Source organism: Molothrus aeneus, chromosome 13 (genome assembly GCF_037042795.1).
Source record: "Molothrus aeneus isolate 106 chromosome 13, BPBGC_Maene_1.0, whole genome shotgun sequence".
Lineage (NCBI taxonomy): Eukaryota > Metazoa > Chordata > Aves > Passeriformes > Icteridae > Molothrus > Molothrus aeneus.
In genome coordinates this window covers 18,348,031-18,369,302 of record NC_089658.1, presented here as the reverse complement: position 1 = coordinate 18,369,302, position 21,272 = coordinate 18,348,031, and the positions used below count along the sequence as shown (strand labels likewise).

At 44.8% G+C, this 21,272-nt stretch overlaps 1 protein-coding gene across 1 annotated transcript in view; it reads left to right on the top strand.

Annotated features, from left to right (window-relative positions):
* MEGF11 (multiple EGF like domains 11) overlaps positions 1–21,272 on the top strand; it is a 196,115-nt gene that overhangs the window by 134,081 nt on the left and 40,762 nt on the right. The window contains exons 11-13 of the mRNA XM_066559110.1: positions 8,371–8,491; positions 9,946–10,109; positions 10,513–10,615. Coding sequence (XP_066415207.1) covers positions 8,371–8,491; positions 9,946–10,109; positions 10,513–10,615 — 388 coding nt within the window. The remainder of the gene's footprint in view (positions 1–8,370; positions 8,492–9,945; positions 10,110–10,512; positions 10,616–21,272) is intronic.

The window sequence follows — 21,272 nt, the reverse complement described above, 5'->3', positions numbered from 1 at the left end:
TGCTAATCTGTATTTCCAAAAGGCTCCTGTTAGCCACTGATCTGCTCTGCCCAAATCTGGGGAAGAAAATTATGGAACAGCACACAGTGTGTCAAAATCTTTCCTTTGCCACAGTGGTAACCCCTATTTTGATGCCTTCATTTTTAAAAAGGCCCCAAAACCAGCGTTTTTTAATCTTTACCAGTGTATTCAAGGACTGTGGTTTGGTATTTCGATATTTAGCCACCTTCCACCCCGAGTCTGAACATGAATAACGTGTTGGACACATCATGGAGAGGTGCCAGAGATGTACTTATCAGGGATGCAAATAATTCCCACTAACTTGAAATAATGCACAGGATGACTGGGCCATTTTACCTTTGAGGATATTTAATTGTGATCTGGCCATGTGTTTTGAAGCACTTTAAAACAGCAGCTGATCAAAGCTGCTTATACTAAGAGCAATGATCCCCACAGATGTTGGACTCTTTACAGCTTCCCCAGAGTTAAGTTAAAAATATTCTGAGAGTTTTCTCCTTGCCTCACCTGTATAAATCTGCAGTGGCCTTATTCCAGGTTTGAATTCCAGGTTTAAATTGCTTTAACTAGAGAGAACTTGGTTTCCCAGCTGGCTCCACACTGGTCATGAGAAATCCCTCTGGTACAGACATGATTTACCTGCCTTGATAATCTACCTGGTTTACCCAGTCTAAATCCAATTCCCTGAGTTTGGAGAGGTCCCTCCTGGATAAGTGTGTTTTGTGATATTCTATTAGGTGAAAAGTGCTGACTGCATAAAAAAATATTCTTGTTCAGAGGTTGATGATCATCTTTTGTACTCTCCACACTACTTTCCTTCTGAATACATTTAATTATATGATGCTGTATTCATTGCCTTGCTGACACTAAAGGGCTCTGCAGTTAAGCCTAAATACTAAACCAGGCAGATATTCAAGTGTTGTAAAGTCAGTCTAGATTTTTTTTTGCCAGCAAGTGCTGCCCTGATTTACAGGAAGAGGGAGGGAGGGAGGGTGGGATTTCTTGCCTGCTTTCTTTATTGAATTCTCTTTCCTTTTTTTAATAACCATGTTTAGGTAACTGGTAGTGTAGGAATGGATTTTTTTAATTGCAGATAACTGACTGGTATTGGGCATAGTTTTAGTGCAAACTAGAAAACTGTTCCCTGGTGGTGAGGGGGATTATAATGCTTGCTGACAGAAATCCAGCTCAGGTTTGCTGGCTTTTAGTATGCAAAATCCAATTTTTTTAATGAAGGTTTTATTTGTGTTTGTTTTCACTGGATTTCATGAAGGGGAAAAAACCCTCCCAAAGCCAGGATTTGCTGCTTTTATTCATCAGTTTTATTGTGCCAGGGCATTGTTCCTTTTGGCTGTATGGTGCATGTTGGAGCCAAGCTGCCAGAGGGCAGGAGAGTGGTGAGATTCTGTGCACCCTCCTCTGGAAAAGATGGATTCCCAGTGGAGTCCCACTGTGAGAGGACCCTGAGCCAACAGGCAGTGCCTGGCTCCTGAGATGCACAAATCCTTGCATTCTCCACAAAAAATCCCTCACAGCTGGGATTTGCTGGGCTGGAAACCGTGAGCCCTGTCCAGGTAATTCCAGTTTTCCACATGCACAGTGCCCAGACTGGGGGGCTGCACAAGTTCTCCCATCTTGATAGGTTCAAATTATTCCCCAGGCAGCCAAATCCTATCCAAAGGCGCTCCCAAGATGTGACAAATGATTCCCAAGGTGCCTGGGCAATGGGTTGGGAAAGGTCCCTTCTGGGAGGATGGATGGATGGATAATTGTTGCTCTGAAAACCCATTCTAGCCCAGGGACCATAGGGTGAGTACTTGTTTTTTGGTTTTGTTTTTTTTTAAATAAAAGTAACCCAAATATACTGTTAATGCATGTCAGATCAATTCTGAGGCTGTGCAGTGGGAAACAAAACAACCCAGACAGGGAGTGAGAGGTTCTGGAGACTGAGAGGGCAGAAATGAGAACAAATGGTGCTGGTTCTTCTGTGGCCTTAATGAGGGAGTAATGTGAGTTATGCCTGTAACAGGCCACAGCAAACAAATTTGGGTTTATAAGAAAGGAATCCATGAAATTTAACCAGATTTTGTACAGTTTGGAAAATAACAACTACAGTTACTTTGTGGTAACTTTTACTCCCCTCTTACTCAGAGCTCAGAGCTTTGCTAACAAAGACTATGATCAGTAAAGTAAAATTAAATCGTATCTAATAAAGTACTGTAGGTACTTAAAATTGACATTATTTATAATATTTTGCTTACTCTCTCTTTATAACAAATGAAGTTTCCATTTTGTTTGTATTCTGCTGAATACTTCGGATCCATCATCAAATTTAAGAATTAGTATCAGGCTGAGTAATTCTGGACTTGGCATTTACTGTGAAATTTACTGTATGAATTAGCATATTAGCACAAATTCAGAGGTGAAATAAAATGCTGACATCCATTTGTAAAGGTTTGTAAATCCCTGTAAGGTTATAGGAAGCAAAGGGGAAGTTCTGCTCATTCCCAAAGGGATCTGTTCTTGGCACCTCCGTGTTTTGCTGGGAGAGCTGCAGTGTCACCGGGGTGCAGGCTGGGGAAAGCTTTGCAGATGGCTCTTGGAGGGGTTGATGATTTCGTGAAAGACTCTGGCATTCAGGCTGCCAATGGTTCTGTCTTTGGATGAGTCATGAGCTGTAGAGTCACTTTTTTAAGGGTAGGAAAACTCTTTCCCATCCTTTCTGCCTTCCCCTGCCTTTCCCATGAAAAGGGCACAGGGAGAAGGAGATTGAATAAGATTTCATTTTGTCCTTTTAGATGTGTATCAAACCCCAGCACAGCTCCATCACATCGTGCTACAAGGTGGGCAAGGGAACTTTCGTCAGTGCTCAGTCACAGCAATCACCTGCACACGGAGCACTTGGCACAGGAGCCTTCCCCAGGGTTTCACTGCATTTTTTCATTAGCACCAATAATAGCCTCTGCAGGGAGTAATTAGTAACACCCAGAGGGGAGAGGAATTCTGCCAGAGGACATCATTATGTCTGGAAAACTAAAGATGCTGTGTAGTAAGGTCATGAATAAATGGTTTGAGTCCAGGGTGGAGGACAAGCCCGGTGCAAGTACAAAGTTTCCCCCTGCTGCTGATCCGCTGATGAAGAGCACAGTAATTTCCACTGAACACCATTAAGGAAATTAGTTTGTTCTGACAGTTTGTGTTGCTGGATACCATATGTTTACCTTGGGGGAGTGTTTGTGGAGAACCACTTTGGGTTAATTGTAAATGTCACAATTAAATAAGTAAATATAGAGGAGTGTGTCTGTGATCTGCATCAGTGCACAGCCACCATGTCCCAGCACCCCGGTGTCCCACGTGCTGTGTGTACACAGAAATATACATTTGTAGGTGCTAAATCCATACTGATCAGCTTATCTGGACACACAGGCCTCAGGTACAAACAGCAGCAGCACTTGGCCTCCCTGGTCTGCGGATCAGCACACACAGGAGCCTCTGCCCTCCTTTCCACCCAGTGCTCTGGGCAGCGAGCGTGGAGCATCCCTGGGCTGGAGCCAGGGGCTGCACCTCTGATTCACCTGCCCAGCCTGGCGAGGAGGGGGCGAGGGAGGGATCAGATGGGGTGTTAGAAATCTCTGATTAGCTGGAGTCCCACTGCACATTACCAAAGGTTCCAATATTTTGCCTTTCAGCGCTGTCAGTCGCCCCCAGTAACCTGTGGGAGTTGAGGAATTTCAGCACCTCGGCAGATTAAGCCTCCAGAGCAAAGCTGTCACCCGGGTCTTTGTCATGCAAACTTGAGGCCAGGTTCAATAACATCCTGTTCCTCTTCTGCATTGCGGAGCCTTGAAAATTGATTTTCTGTTTTGCCACTGAGTTCAGTGGAACCAGACTTCAGCCCTCCAAGGGAATTGTATTCCTGTAGATTGTAGCTACTTCTGATATCCTTAATTTCACATCTTTAAATAGCAAACTTTGTGACAGACCAGGTGAGGGTGCAAACTTTGCTGGGTGTTGTTGACCATTGCTGGGTTATTAACTCTCTTTATGGTCTGGGATACCCTTTTTTTTTTTCCTTTCAAAATGCATTTCACAGACTTGAAGTCCTAATCCAAAACGCACAGGAATAAATACAAATTTGTGTATTGATCACCAGAAAAGGATTTTTAAGGGAGTTGATCACCTCTTATAGCAGGAATGCATGTTTAAAAGAAACAAGAACTGTAACATTAATCCAGGGAAAACAGTTTCTGAAGCAACCAGAGCTTGTTAACACAGCCAACACCTAAGGCAGCATTGTGTCTTTAAGCTCTACTAATATTGAACAATAATAATTTTGGTGGAGGAAAATCTTCCCCTCTCCCTGAACAGAAACAAGACAGATTATTGACTGCCATCTAGAAAGATGGATGCTGTGGCCCTCGGAGTCTATTAATATTTGATGCTGATGGATGTGAGCTGGCAGCCTGAGTTATTAATGGAGTTTGGTTCCTTGGACCTCACCCTCCGTCCATGGGGGAGAATTAACCATAACAAGAACTGGATGCCCAAAGCTCTCAGGGTGCTGGGAAGGGCTGTCAGTTCCAGCAAAAAGGGGTGTTTGTGAAGTGTTTACAGGCATGGAAAGTCATAGGTGGGGCTGCTTAGGTCACTGCTACCATCTACTCTGATTTCAAGGGGACTTTTAGGGTGCCAGGAATTGTAGCTCCCTCCTCTATCTTTGCCATGTTAGCATGCTCCCCTCAGGTCTGGATTTCAAACAAGAAGAGGCTCAGATGTAATTTCTGAGCAGGGGTGAGGTGTGGGACACTGTGTCCTTGGTGGCACTGAGGTGGCCTCTCCCAGGCTGGGGTGATGCAGAGCAGAGAGCAGGAATGTGCTGCTCCACACAGAGCAGGGCATTTCCCACAGCTGGCCCTGACCCCACATTCCCTAAAGAGATTTTCCATTGTTTATGTTAAAGTCAGATTTGACCCCTGAAATTAGAAACAATCCAGTGGATAGATTTGGGGACATATTTTTATAAGCTGGCCCTTCTAAGTGAAAATATTGAAAATGAAACACCTTTGAAAGTTTGTGATGTCCATATGGGTCATTCTGATTTGGAACATAGAGATGGAGAATACCAAGTTATTTATAGCTCAATTTCCTAATATAGCTTTAACATTTCCAGGGGTATATGTTTGATTGAATTAGCTACTCCTTCCTAGCATGGATACCACATCCAGGCATTGCACTATCCTCATTAACCTCCCAATCTTAATAGAAAAAAAAAAAGAATAATCAACATAAGGAGCACAGCTGTTGATTAATTTTACTAAATAGGATAGAAATATAAAGTACCATATTGCAAGAGTGAAGATTCAATACACACAATTTGAAATCAGTTTATTAGAATATATAACTCATTACCAGCTGGATGCATACACTGCAGCATTATCCACTCGGGCAGGTGGTGAGAGGCAGGTGGAATTTACATATCTTTAACAGTACCTGAATGCATTTCACTTCTGAGGTCATTCTCCCAAATCAAGTTCAAAATGTTAATAACAAGGTGTGCATTTATAATTAATAAAATCTTAGAGCCAGTGCTATAGTTCAAGTGCATTTTCCTCTTATGTAATTAAGAAGTTAAGTGTATTTGGCAGTTGTCACTCAGAGAGCTCTGAAGGTCTCACTTGTCAAACCTGGGGATAGAAATCTCATTAAACCAGGTATTTTTTTTTTTCAGTTAAGGTTTGTTTGCAAAGTACATGAGTGGATGGTGGGCAGCTAGAATGCCCAGCTCTGTCAGTCCATAAAGCCAAGTCCATTAAAGTAAATGCCAGCACTCAAAGGCTTGGGACAAACAGCCTGATGTTCACCTTGTGAGAATCACGGAATCCTTAAGGTTGGAAAAGGCCTCAAAGACCACCAAGTCCAACCATCAACCAGCACCACCACTGTGTTCACTAAATCATGTCCTCAAGTAACACATCCACAGGTTTTTTTAAGATTTCAGGAATGGTGATTCCACCACTTCCCTGGACAGCCTGTTCCAATGCTGGACAGCCCTTCCTGTGAAGAAATTTTCCCTAATATCCAATCTAAATCTCCCCTGGTGCAACTTGAGGCCATTTCCTCACCTTATTGTCCTGTGACTTGTTACCTTAGAGAAGAGACTGACACCCACCTCCCTGCAACCCTTTTTCAGGGAGCTGTATCCCTTTTCTTTGGGATAATCCAAAGTGAGTACAGAAAACCAGTGAATGCAGTCCAGCTGTGCCTGGCCAGGGAGCACTGCCCCCACAGCTGCTCTGTGGTCACAGAACTTCAGCTGAGACACTGGAAATCCTCCTGCTGCCTCCAGCCCTGGCCCAGATGGTGTTTTAGAGGTGTCAGGATGTGGGGATGTGGTTTTGGAGTGATTGATGGTTGGGCTGGATGGTCTTCAGTCTCTCTAACCCTGATGATTCTGTGGTTCTGTGGTTGGTTAATGTGACTCCCCAAGGGGTATTTTAACTCCACATCACTCTGCTCCCCTTTCCTTTTCAAAGGAATTTTCTTTTCCTTCTGGATCACTAGTTCAAATCCAGATAAGGTCAGTTGTCATAGAAATTATTAGCAGTACCAGCAGTTCTGTGTAGTACATGAAATGAGTTGGGAGTTTCATTCACACAGGATAAGGGTTCCTAAGTGGCACTAATTGGCTGTCTAATTGTCACACACAGGAGAAAGGCAGAGGATTGATTAGGCGTGGAGACTGAATGCCCCTCTGCCAGCCCGGGCTCCTGGAGCTCATTGCATAGGCATGCTGGCAGGGTAATGAGGGGCAGCCTGCTTTGGATTTGCTGGCTGTCAAGGCAGCATCTTTTCCTGCCAGGCCTTTGCAGGGGCACTTGTTTTACTCCACCAAGGTCAAAGATAGCATCTATAACAAACAGTGCCTTCACTCAAAAATCAGAGACTTGCAGGATTTACTTGTGAGCAGTATATTTTAACTGTTTCCTTTCCTTCCCCCTGAAACACAGTTTTTCTAAAAGGTCTAAAATAGGATGAGTCACACTGGTGTGAGGCAGAACTGCTCCAGCAAAGCAGATGGGGGTTTATGGTGCTCAGAAATCTGTTCATATTTCCTTGTGCTGTCTGGGTGTCTGCTGTGTGATATACAGGCTCCTGGAGGTACTTGTCACAGCATAGGGAAGCTGACATGGTGCACATTTCACTCCTGATAAATGGATCCTCCTATCAAACAGTGAAGCCTCTCACCTGCAAAAATACATTTTGACCAATATCCTTTCCCCTGAGCTATGGCACAGGTCACACCGTGCAATGGAGTTACTTTTAACTTGTAGCAGGTTCACTTTGCCTGGCATAGAACTAAATTATTTAAGTTTGACTCACTGAGGTAGTAAATTTAGGAGTTAATTTGCAATGTGAAAGTCAGGATTACACACAGAGGAAAAGGAAGCCAAAATAACTTGTATATGTTAATGTAGACCCAGTTGTGGGACTCAGTAAGTTTACTAAGGCTTAAACCTCAATTAGTGAGGTTAAACCACAATTGCTTTAAACCTTATTGTGCTCACATTTTAATTCCCTTGTTGTATCAGATGAACAGTATTAGTAAGAACTGTGTCTATCCTTTCAACCACAAGCTGATCAGTGCATACAGCACACCAGAATGTAGTGTTAGAGCATTCTATATTTGTGTCAAATATAAGTATTTATTCTCCTTTCCCTCCCTTTGCCCACACCTGGAGCAGAAATAGGACAGAGCCCACGTTTCTGTGTTCTGCTGTGTGCCTCCTGTCTCTGACATACACATCACTCCTGGTCTGCCTTCTTCCTAAAGTCACAATCTCATGCAAATTAATTGAAAACAAATGCAGGTACCAGCTACACATCAAAAAGCTCTGATGCACCTGCCGTGTCGTTTTCCTCTCTGCCAACCTGTGGAAGACAAGCATGTACGAGATCCTTTTGGTTTTTAACCTAACCCTATTCTTAGAATATATTTTCAAAGAACCGCAGAGCAATCTCTGCACGCTTTCAGACTGTATATTTTGTGATTAGTGCTTCGTAAGTGATGTTTTGCTTAATGATCTAACATCTGCTCTAGGAGGTTTGTTTTTGTAACTTCCCCACCTCCTGCTGAATGAATGCCAGAAACTTGTCCCTTTCCTCCAAGTCAATCAAAGCACTAATTGCATCATAATCATGGGAAGCAGCGGTGACTGCTCAAGTGCTGAAGGCTCAGCAATCAACTCACAACACTCTGCTCACTGTTCAGAGAGAGAAAGCTTCCCTGTGCCGAGCTGGGAATTTCCTGCATGCCACATCTCTTCAGCTGACTCTGACTTTTCTGGGTTGCAGGGAGATGACTGCACCATTCCCTGCATGGCAGGGACCTATGGAACCAATTGCTCCTCGGTCTGTAACTGCAAGAACGATGGCACTTGTTCTCCTGTGGACGGGCTGTGCTACTGCAAAGAAGGTAAACAAAATTCACATTTAACAGCTCCCTGCCAGCCATGCCTGTCCCCTTTGAAAGTGGCACAGCTGTGCAGTCAGGAACTTCACCATTTTCTTATCCTCCCAGGTATCCCAGCTCAACAGGGGCTGGACTGCAAGTCCAGTCTCTGGCCTAAACAGGGGCCAGACTTCCCTGCTCTGCTGCAGAAACGTGTCACAGAACTGGGTGTGGGGGCAGAAACACTGCTCCTCTCCAGGGGAAATGCAGAACAATCCTCTGGCTGCTGGGTTTTTAGGGCTTTGCTGCCGTGTCTCTCCCAAAGTCACTGGGCACAAGAGTGGAGGCAGCTTCCTGCCTGTGTGTCCTGCAGCCCCTGGCACTGGGCTGTGCCTGGCCTTGGTCATCCCCACCAGCCCTGACCTGACTCCTGCCTGCCCATCTCCACCTTGGGCTGGTCCCATTCCTGCGGCCCTGGGCTCCTGGCTCATCCCAGCTGCCAGCCCTGCCCTTGGGCACTGTGGGGAGGGCCCTGGCTCTCTGCCCTTGCTGCCATCCTCCTGTACCCTGACATGGTGACACCCCAGCCTTGTGCAGATGTCCTCTGTCTCCTGTGCTAGCACAGGGCTCAGGATGTGGCTCTCATTTATTTGGAGCAATAAGAAGTCTTGCCTGCTCCAGGGTGACTGACATCTTTTCTTGCCACACGTGTCCATAATTCCGTCCTGGACGTGGTGGTGAGCACATCCCATGGATCCAGTGACCACCTGAGAACCCTCCCCATGTGCTTCATGGCACAGCAGCTCTTCTGTTCCCCCAAAATCCCAACATGAGCTATGCCTGTATGACATACATAGGCCCTAAAACAGAAGTGAGGCAAATAACCATAAAATCTGGCATTTCAAACATGAATTAATGGATCACTGTAGAACCCCATTTAATGAGGGTGTATAAACCATGAGTTACTGCTCAACTCCATGACACAGAGCTGCAGTGTAATGAAAGTCATTGTACTCCTGGTAGTTAAGATTTGAGCCTTAATGGCTAGAAATGATGGCATGGGTCTTATTTTAGGTGTAATAGCTGCTTTATATTAAATAGCATTCTCAAAAAAAAAAAAAAAAAAAGAAAGAAAGAAAAAAAAGGTGAGAAACAGGCAGCATCACATGGAAAGTTCTTGCAGTCCTGTAGGTCAGAAGGTCTCAAGCCTGACAGACAGGGACTGTCCCAGCAGTTCCCAGAAAGGCATCAGACTCCTAAATCTGGTTACAGCCAAGGCTGTTATGCCTCCATCTGTGTGTAGAGATGCTGGGAGATGGAGCTGGGAGGTCACAATGAAAGGGTCAGTCTTTGACCCCAAGTTAGTCTTATTTACACCAAGAAACTGTCCTAGAAGCAAAGAGCTGCGGCTTGCCAGCTGCCTGTCCCTCTGTTGTCATGAAAACATCCCAGATGCTGTTTCTCCCCTGTTTCCTTAGGGTGGCAAGGAGTGGATTGCTCTATTCCCTGTTCAAGTGGAAGCTGGGGGCTGAACTGTAACCAGACGTGTTCCTGCAGCAATGGAGCGTCCTGCAGGCCAGCTGATGGCTTCTGCCTCTGCTCCCCAGGATGGCAGGGGGAGTTCTGTGACCAGCCTTGTCCTGTGAGTGCAAATCACAATTTGGGGTGGTCTTCCACCACATTAAATCACAGTCCCCATAGCTCTGCTGAACAGAGAGCAGGGGAGGAGCTCAATTTGTCTGTGATGTCTGAGGAAATCAAGTGTAAATAACAGATTGGGGTTCTAGCAGTCAACTGGATGTATTATCCTTTGCATCGTATTTTATCAGAGCTATTGCTGTGTTATCTGCAGTTTCTTGAATGTCATTTTTTAAAGGGATTCCTCATTTGGTTCTGTATAGAAACATTAGGCACTGAGTTTCTGTCTTCTCTGTATGTTAATTTAAAAAATGCAACTCAGCATTAAGAGGGACGTGATAGATGATTTTGCACATTTCAGAACAAAAAGCTGATCACTGAGAGGATTTTTATTTCTGCTCTTGAAGGATGGAACATATGGCCTTAATTGCAGTGAGCGCTGTGACTGCAACCACGCGGACGGGTGTGATCCTGTCACCGGCTACTGCTGCTGCCTCGCCGGCTGGACAGGTAAACCAGCAACTGCCCTTGTAAACTCTGGGGCTTTGCTTCATCTGGGGCTTTGGGGGGTTATGTTGCTTTGCTTTGCTTTGCTATTGCATCAGTTATAACCCTGGACTTGTGACTGCAAACTTGTAAATAATAGATTGAGACAAGATCAGCTGAACTTGCCCACATTTAAATCACTCGTGATGGTGACAATAATTGGCATTCATTAAATTTGTATTCAGATGAGTTGAAGATGGCTCCAAACCTGCAGCCAGATGTTAGCCTTCTGTAAAAGCATCCTCAGGAGGGATGCAGATCATCCATAATCCTGCAGAGTTTTTCTCCTTGAACTGCCCTTTCCACAGGGTGCAGTTGTGGGATGGTGAATCCCAGGACCATCATACCTGGAATGCAGACAGGGCATATCTGATGAGTCATTACAGCTGCTCCAACATACAAAACTCTGCATTCCCATTGTCCAATGGTTCTTGTCACAGGGTAGTTGCAGAGAGCAGATTAATGCTGGTTTGACAGAGCTGTTGTGATGACACAGCAACAGAGAGGAATATTCAGTGAAGTTGGAGAGTCCAGGCTGGAGTTCTCAATACAATTAGACCTGCACTGGACTCCACACTGATGTTCTCTTCCCAGCTTTTGACAGCAGTAGGGGACAAGTTACTGACCCAACCATTTCACACTTTGCTGCCTAAAATGCTGGTTAATCTCTCTCTGCTCTCTGTTGAGGCCCTGGGTGGAAATAAAGTTATGGAAATAAAGTCACATACTGCAGAACCACCAGTGGCACTGACAGTCAAAATGCATTTATATTAACAGCAAGTCATTTGGAAAATTTAATTGTTTTTCAAACAAGTACAAGTTGAGAGGATGCATGAGCAAGGCAGGCTGATCAGGCAGCCAACATTTGGGATAGTGTCACCTTTCCCATTGATTTATGCCCTAAACCAACACACACCTTCTGTTTCTGATGGAGAGGACATCCCACAGCAGCCCAGCTCCCAGGAGCATGAAGCAAAAGCAATGAAATTATGCCTAAAACATACAATGGAGATAATCTTTAAAGAATTTTTAAAAATATTGTGTACAGCAAAGCTACTTTTCTAAGATACTGGGCATGTAACCCTGAAATGGACATTTTCCCCCCAAGAAACTCCATTTTATAAGCTCACTTGCATCCCCTCCTTCATTCTCTTGCCTTCCTCACTGGCTGGCCAGCATTTATCTTTCTCTGAACCTCCTTGCCATCAATATATCCATCTATCAGGCTTTAAAACTCTACTGTTCATTATTGATGATCAGCAGAGAAACAGCTGGTAGATTTTCCTGTAGTCTCTGTGAGCTTCTTCAAGGGAAAAAAATGGCTTTTAAAAGTAGAGTAATTTGAAGAGAGATATTTATATACACCTACTCTAAAAGTTTATTACACATCTTCTGGATGTAGCATTCCAGAGGAAACTGCAGGGACTGACCTTTGCAGACAATGCAGACTGAAGGTGTGGCTTTTTCTCAGAGGCATTTGCAGCAAATACTTTGTGCTTATTGCCATTGCCATTGCTCATCTGTAAATGGACATCACATGCAGATACTAATTAATTAAAGGTAAGAATAATTTCTGATGTCCTTCTTTTAATTCCCATATTGAGCAAGATAAGTGTATATTAACTTGGAGGGGGTTTGCTGCAGCCCAAGCACTTTATCCCTCAATGTGCTCCTGCAGTTCTGGAATTCTTCTCCTCAGGATCACATTTCAGGAAGGAAAATATTATATCCATATTTGAGACCAGGTTGGAGTTGAAACAGTAACAGGGCTCTGTAAGGTGGAAATGTTGATAGACAGAACCAACATGTGTTTTGTCAATTCTGTTCCAATGTTTTTTCCACTTGGCTTGGCACCAGACACAAGGATAAATTCTGCTCCTACCAGTTTGAAAGTATGTCATTTAAGAAACTCTTCAGCTAGATAATTATATTTTCATATTAAGGAGTATGGCATCAGTGAAAGATTAATCTTATCTGCAGTTGTTGTGAACTGGGCCATGATGTGTATTGCAGTGCATTTTATTAATATGAGGTGATAAATAATTCAGGCTGAAATTTTTGCTTTCTGATTTTGGTACTAATTAGGCATGGCCTGAAAAATATCAGAAAAGTTCAGGATCACGGAACTTCTGAAGGTTCTCCTGCCCACTCACACCAAACAGAAAATTCACGTGGCTTTCTGATCCTAATAGCCACAAACTTCATCTGAAATAGCAAATTCTGTATGTTCATCCCAGACCTGGGACTCCCTCTTGATGTCTGTGTTTTATGTAAAGATCAAGGGGGAGATTGAACCCATTTTCTTTAAAGTGGTTTCAAGATGTTACTGATATAAACCTTCAGGGACTGATAGATGGTAAGAGCATGGAGGAGGACTGGCAAAAGAAGGAAAAAGTCATGTCCAGAGCAGCATGCAATGTAAGGTAATAGCACTCCACTATCCTTTAATTCTGTCATGACTGCCACCCAAGACTATTATTCAGGACAATGACCTTGTGTGGATACCAGCTGGGGGAAGGTAATTTTCAGGAGCTGAGTGTCCCTGGCAGATGGGAAGATGATGAAGAGATCCCCACGTCTCAAGCAGGAGCTCACAAAGCTGTGCAAACCAGCTGGGAGCATAAATAAGCACAGAGGCAGCAATCTGCACATCCCCTCCCTGTCAGCTCCGTGGGAATGCACCTGTGCAGCCAGAGGCAGGGGCTGGATCAGCTCTGGGGACACTTGTACCTGGTGTCACCGCTGCCAGTCCCCCAGCCAAGTGGCACCTGGTGCCACCAATGGCTTTGGAGATAGCTCAGCAAGAACAGAAGCCCAAAACTACATTGGCAAAATGCTCTCATGTGGTAAAAACAAAGTGAAACTTGTTGAAATGTTGGGCAAAATCAGATCTGTGACCTGCTGATGCCATGCAGAGCTGAATTTCCCTCCATAGGAAGGAAATGTGGGATGCAGTGACACTGAGGGCTCAGCCTTGCACTGGAAGGAGTTCTCCAGGTTGGACATGTGTAACTTCATGTATACAAATAGTGCCCTGGAAATCCAAACAAGAGGTGTTCAAATCTACTGCTGGGTTAAAAAGGAAACATCTTGCTCTCAGGGCACCAAGTCTTGATTGCTCAGGCTGTTTTTTAAGGATTAATAAGGCTCTCTTTCCCCACCTTTGCTGTGCATTTTAGGTACAGACACTTCTGTGCTTGCAGCCCTGTGTGTGTGCACAGGTCCCTCAGAGCTCCCAACACACCAGACATTTGTGGAAGAGGTGTTACTTTATGTACACTCAGGTTGAAATGAAAATGCTCAGTGCTAATTACATTTGGTTAATTAGGTTCCTGCACACAATGACTCCACAGAGGGAGTGGAACACAGAAATGCTGCATGGCAGAGCAGCTCCTGGAAGTCCTTTGCAACAAACAGGTCCTGGAGAAGCAGGATGAGTCTCATCTGTCCCAGGTGCAACCTCCTCTCCTGGATGCTCAAGCAACAAGGTTATTTCAGTTAGGCTCATCTTAATTTCTCTAATCTGAAAGTGGACAGGAAAGGACCAGCTGCCCTGGTGGCCTTGCTGGGTGAGCAGGATGGCAGTGCTGCTGTGGCAGTGTAATGCTGAGCCTCTGGAGGTGACAGCTCCAACTGCATCTCCTGTGGGATGCAGGATGAACTTCAAACCCCCTCAGCTTGGTCCCACCTCAGCCAGCTTTTGTACCAGAAATGGCTTCCTCACAGATTCCAGCTGGTTTGAGACTGTGTAGCCTTTAGCTGCTTCCCTCAGTAATCTTTCAATAATTAAATTAGAGCTGCTGGCCTGTCCTCTGATTTCTGGAGGTGCTTGACCAGATCCAGGTAAGGCTCCCTGGGGAGACAGACCCGGGTATTGCCCATGCTGCCCCCAGGACCCGAGTGCATCCATTTTCCCAGTCCCAGACTGATGCCAGAAGCAGAGCCACAGGCCTGGCTGCTTCTCCAGCTGAGCTCTGCTCCTCCCTGGGATGAGCCAATTGCTCCAGGTTAATTGTGGCAGCGTGTGCTTTGTTACCCTTTCAGCTCTTACACTGGGTTTAAATGGGAAGTGATCTACAGGGGGATAGATTCCACTCCTCCAAATGCTAAGGTCAGTTAAAATCCTGTTTATCTGAATTCCTTTAATCTGAAATGCTGTCTTATCTGCATCTTGTTCTGCCTTTTTTCTTGTGTGGTGCTCTGGTTTTGCAGAGCTGCTGTGGTGATGGTATCTCAGCTCCCCACTGAGCTGGGGTACCCAGAGGCTTCTCTCAGTACCCAAAGCCAGAGTTTATTCACTGTATTTTAACATCCCAAAGATGTGTGGGGAAAATTAGCCTGGTGCTGTAGATATGAGATGGAGAACATAAAAGTGTGCATCCCATAGTTAATCATAAAAGAAGCCCATATAGATTTTCCTTAATTAATCAGGATGGCAAACACAGGTATGCAAATGATGCATGCTGCTGAGGAACAAACATCTTATTACCTTGGTGCTTTATACCTTCAGGCTTCATTCCTGGCTCATAAGAGCTGCCTCCCTCTTTGCTGTGGAAGTCAAAATACACATTTCACTGTCCTTTACAACCTCAGTAACCTTCCCACATTGCCAGAACACAGCCCCTGATGGTCCCTGCTCGTGTCCAGCTCCAGCACAGTGGCTGTGGGACTCTGGAGCTGCAGGATTCCCACCTGTGGGGTGGGAGGTGCTGCTGGGCACAGCCCAGGGCAGCTCCAAGGGACCAGCCTGCAGGGCTGGGAACATTTGCAGGCTGGCAGTGGCATCTGCACTGTCACTCAAACACAGAAACGTGTTTCTTGCCTCCTGTGGACACATTAATTCAGGAAAACTGATAAGCCTGTTACTCAAGGGAAAGCCTTTTTGAATTTTAAAGGAGCACTGACCACTTTGACGGGGAGCTCTAAGGTATTTTTAACTTCACTTTCTCTAGTTCTTTGCAAGGAGGTGAAAAATCCTTGAAGAAAAAAACCCACCCTTTCCATAAAATCTATTTTGTTTGTACTAATATGATTTTCTTTCACTGCAGCTGTATCTAATTTATAATCTTAGGGCCAGATCCTGTCCTCAGCTGTACTGGGTTGAAGCCTAAATAATTCTCTTGTCATTAGTAGATCAACCTCACCTATGTGATGATAAAACTGGGAGCTGGTTTTCCATGCCTATTTAAAACCAGAAAAAATTCTAGGACTTATTTCATGTCCCTGCAGCTTTTTAGCTAAAGATCCAGAATGGTTTAGAATTCACAACGTCATGGGTTGGCTTTTTTTCCATCAGATTGTTTTGTACCATTGGTTTGTAAGACAGAGCCTAAAATACCAGAATGGAGCAATAGTAAGTTCCTATTAAACACGCATTTTCTAGATGTCTAGTCCCATTATCTACATCGTATTTTGCATTTATCACTTCTGGCAGTCTTATCCCAGATTTTTAAATTAATAATTTATTTCTGTGATTATTCTGTATCCTTACATTAGCTTTAAATGGACAGGAAAACTAGAAATTTCTAGAGTCAGTCTAAAATGGTGCATTTTAGCCTCTCTCCTGGCCCCTGCCTTTCCAGTGTGAAAACCTTTTCCATATGAAAGGTGTGCTTACTCTCTGGATTCGACAAGTGCCCTTTAGTCTATGAATGTAAGATAAGCTTATTAGAAATTAGCTTTAATTTTTCATTGACTTAATTTCAAGTGAGTTGATAAGATTTTAATGTCAGGCTGTGCTTAAAAATTCTCTCTTTGACAGGAACCTTTAAGGATGGTTCCTGCTGATATAGGGCTAATTTTCAAAAATATTAATTCTGAAGTTATATCAAAGATTTCATTGATGTCCTGACATTAATTATGTCTGTGCCTTCCTTGGCAGGTATCTAGGGGGGTTCCTGATTTTCATCTGAGTGAGGTTTAGTTGTGTTTGTCCTGTGACAGATTTTGTATCTATTTCACCTTTGGTGAAATCAGTTGGATTTTTGCCATTCCTTCAGTGGGAGTTGGATCAGACCCTCAGACTATAATTAGCAGCTGCAGTAAGGCTACTGCTAAACTTCAGCATGTATGCAAATCATTGCAGTAATAATCTTATAAACAGAAGATACACAAGTTTGTTTATCTTTGTATTTATTTTTGGGTTTAATTTTGCTTAATAAAGGACAGCTTTTAAATTTCTGAGAGAAGATAGAGCCTGGATGGCATCCTGGGTGATGCTAATTTAATGGGCTTTAGCAACATGAGACTTGACGTTCGAGGTACCCAACCCTTTTCCATTTTCATGCAGAGACATTCTATATATAAGCCTGGCTGTGTGTACAATAGTCACCTATAAATAAATGTGGGTGAGAAGTGGGGAAAAATTATTTGTGCACATTTCAGCAGACTAAATCCTGGCTGTTGGCATGCTGGGTGTTAAAGGAGGAGAGGGAAGAGTGCTCAGCAAAGAGCCTGCAAGCTCAAATGAGGTGTGTGTGTGTATATTTATATATTTCTATAGTGGAGAGAGACTATTTACAGGAGCAGGTAGTGACAGGTCAGGGGGGAGTGGCTTCACACTGCCAGGGAGTAGGGTTGGATTGGATAGTAGAAAAAGTAGAAATTTTCTGTATGCTGCCTTCCCTGTGAGGGTGAGGCCCTGGCACAGGTGCCCAGAGCAGCTGTGGCTGCTCCTGGATCCCTGGAGTGTCCAAGGCTGGACAGGGCTTGGAGCAGCCTGGCACAGTGGAAGGTGTCCCTGCCATGCCAGGGGGTGGGAATGGGATGATCTTTAATGTCCCTTCCAGCCCAAACCATCCAGGATTCTATGATACATTATGTCATTAATGAAAGAGTTTGCAGTGAAAAGTGTTGGAACCATCTTCCTTCCCCTCCCACACCAAGGAGAAAGGGTGGAATTTCAACATCATTGACCACAAAAGGCTTTGGTTATGCCTCAGCTCTTGCTCAGCTGTTCTTCACTCATGGTTTAGTTCAGGAGCTTGAACATTTCCAGCAGGAAATTTCCAGCTTTTCCCAGTTACCAGTTCCTCCTGTTTGCCTGCTGATGGTCTGCTCAGATCTTCCCCAGCTTTCTCTTCCCTCCTAGCCTGAAGCTGTTCCCAGCATTTGAGAAATAGGAAAGCTTTGCAGATGAAGCAGGGCTGTGTAGGGCTTGACTCCTTTTAGCCCCATTTTCTGCAGGTCCGCCCTGCCTGCCCAGGGGAATACCCTGCAGCAAAGGGAACCTGATCATCCTTTACTTTAGCAAACATTTTGACTTACCTCATTTCTTGTGAGGTAGATCTCTTGCCTCAAAAGCTTTTATTGCATAAATTCCCTGGGTTGGGTGATTCATACCTAGAGATTTCTCTAGATAATTAAAACTAGGGGTAGGATTAGAGCTCCACAGAGGTGCATTAGGCTCTAAGTGTATTACTTGCAGAAAAACACTTACATTAATGGCTGCATAAATCGCCCCTGCACAGATGAGAGAAGGGACAATGTAGAATTTTTCACTGGCTTCAGGGAAGGGCTTATTCTTCATTATTTAGGACCAGATCATGGAGCTTTCATTTAGACTGATGGGCTGTTACACTCAGGAGCTGCCCCTCTGAATCCACTGGTGAATGATGATCAGCAAGAGAAGGAAGGCTCCATGGCACCAATTGGAAAAAAAAAATCAGTGAAAAAACGCATTTGAGAACACCACAGAAGTTCATAGATAATGTGAGTGTGGCTGCTGTTCTCTGCTGAGTAGTTTCACTATATAAAAACAAAAATAGCTTATTTGCAGACTAGATGAGCAGCCATCAATTCTTAATGTTTCCATTTAATTTTATGAGAGATCCCTTTATGTTTTCTTCTATCTGCTGCCCTCCCCACACTGATTTTCTCATTCTTCAGCATTCTTAAATGCTGAGCTGTCAAGAATTGTGCTGTGGTGCTTCTGACTGGCTCTGAGTCAAATACTTCAGGGTTTGCCTCAGGTAGGAAAAAATACAGAGATGCAAAAAGTGATGGAAAAGCATCAAGAATTCTTTGTGAACTCTTGTTTGTGCTCTGTGATGGCCCCTCTGAGCAGCTGATCCACAGGTTGGACAGTTCTTCCTTGTGCTCTCAGTGAATTGTCTTTTACCTCTTAGAGACTGAAGCAGCAGAAGAGTCCCTGTTTAGGAAAGCACATGGAGCTAACCTCAAATACAATTTAAATAGAATTTATAGGGACACCAGAAGTGTAACAGCAGTGACAGTATCAGGGAAAGACAAGAGGATAAGGTTAAAGAAAACATGAATGTGTGATTATGGAAGTCATTATCAGAAATAAATGTACAAACCAGGAGGCCAAGGCAGGGTTCAGGGGGACCTGGGCGGCCTCTGGCTCTGCCCCTGGGCTGGGTGGGGGTGCTGCCAATGGGATCCCTGCAGGTGGGACAGAGACCAGAGGGAGGGTGTGCCCAGAGGTCAGAGCCACTGAGACACTCCCAGACCTGTTCCCAGTACCTCCAGCTCCCTGCTGGCCCCTGCCCACACCTCCCACCCCAGGCAGCCCTGCAGCATCAGCTGGGGGTGTGTGCTGGGTGGGGTACCCTGTCAGCAGGTACCAGCCAGCTCTGGGGATCCTTCTGCCAGAGCCACCAGCATTGCACATCAAAGCCAAGCGTGACTCACCAAACCTCAGGCCTCCACAGCATCGCCTGCATAAATCCTGTGCCTATTTTTACATAAAAAGCAGCTCTTTCCAAAGCTATTCAAATGCCAGAAATAAGAGATTATTATGACTTCATGTCATGTTGAAAGACAGGTGGAGGAGAGCACAATGTTTGTGTTGGATTCAAATGTCTGCTGAAATCATTCCTGTCATTCCTAATTGATGTTGCATCTGTCTTTAGATTGGGACTATTGAGGGGGAAAAAAAAGCTGAAGATCTTATTCAGAGAAATAATTACAGTTATGTGCTGGTAGATGTAAAATTAAAGTATGTGGGGGGGAGGGAACTACATCCTATAATTTATCAAATTCCTACATCCCTGAAAAATAATTAGATGCTGGGCACTGCTGCAGAGGCTACTGTCAGGGGGATAGCAGTGGTCAAAACCAGGCCACTGGTTCTCATTTATTCCGTCCATTTTTGCTCTTTTATTGTGTTTGGAGTATTAGTTTCCAAATATCCAGAGACACAGCAGAGAAACAATGGCAGCTTTATTAAGAGCCAGAGACGTAATCCCCAAGCACGAGTGCAATTGCAGAACCTGGAGAGGGAAAAAAGGGAGTTCTGCTTATGTCTGGCTTTCAGGAATTTTACCCTCCAAAGTCCTTCAGCATGATGTAGTTATGGGCAGCACTAAATCTGCATCACTTTGACAAACTTGAAGCCACTGAAGATTATTAACAGAAGGAGCCTGTGAAGGAGCTCTCCAATGGATGCCTCACATCCCAGTTGTATGGCTTGGGGGGTTTTTCCTCTTCTTTTTCTTGCTCCTTTTCCTGATGCTTGTGTGGATGTTGGATTAATCCATCACATCCATCGTTGATTTGTAAATTTGAGTACAAGGATTGACTTCATCTGGTCAAGCTTGAAACTGTTCCATGTAAGACAGACACAGGTTTCCATCAACAGCTTCCCACTGCCAGAGGGCAGGGTTAGATGGGATATTGGGGAGGAATTGTTCCCTGTGAGGGTGGGCAGGCCCTGGCACAGGTGCCCAGAGCAGCTGGGGCTGCCCATGGATCCCTGGCAGTGCCCAAGGCCAGGCTGGACAGGGCTTGGAGCAGCCTGGGACAGGGGATGGTGTCCCTGCCATGGCAGGGGTGGGACAGATGCGCTTTATGGTCCCTTCCAACCCAAACCATTCTGAGATTCTGGGATTCTCTTCCTCCTCTACCTCTCTCCCTGCTGCTTTCCTTAATCAGGATTGTCTGCAGCTCCATGTTGGAAGATCCCTGCCCAACCAAATGGCTTCACCTCTGGGGAGCCTGGGCTGAGTTACCCCAGATACTCCCCATGTCCCAGCCAGCAGCTGCTTGGACACCTGGTAGGAAATTGTCCTGGAGGGGCAGGAGTTTGGAGCAGCTCTCCTGTGAGGCTGTCCCTTGGAACAGTGCAGTTGTGACTGCTCTGGTGGGCTGAGTTGAGCCCAGTTTGTGTTTTCCACAGTAATTCAGGCCCTCAGGGCTGGTTATCCTCCCCATCCTGTGTGCAAAGGAGGTTGGTGTGAGGAAAAGGGAGTGAAGGCACTCCTGGGACTGTCAGCTGAACGCCATGTACACAGCAGTCCAGAGGGAATCCCACTGGAAAGCAGCCAGTGCTTGCAGGAATCCAATACCCCAAATCCCTGTTGGGCCATGGGGAGTTTGTGGCTGCTGTTTCACAGACTGAATTAAAGCCACAGTGGGCTCTGCTCTTACCTGGGCTCTGCCTTACTGCAAAAGTGCAGATCTTTTACCTATGTCCAGTGGGTAACTACAGTTTTATAAGTTTTGTGGATTTCATTTACAATTCACCCCCAGAACATTGTTTAAAAAGGTCTTGGAAGTGTAATTTTATACCAGTGTCTGCAATTGTGAACCACAGCCTCGGGCTGGCAGATAATTCCCTGGTATCCAGGCAATAGAGTTTATGTATAGAACTGCTTCCTGC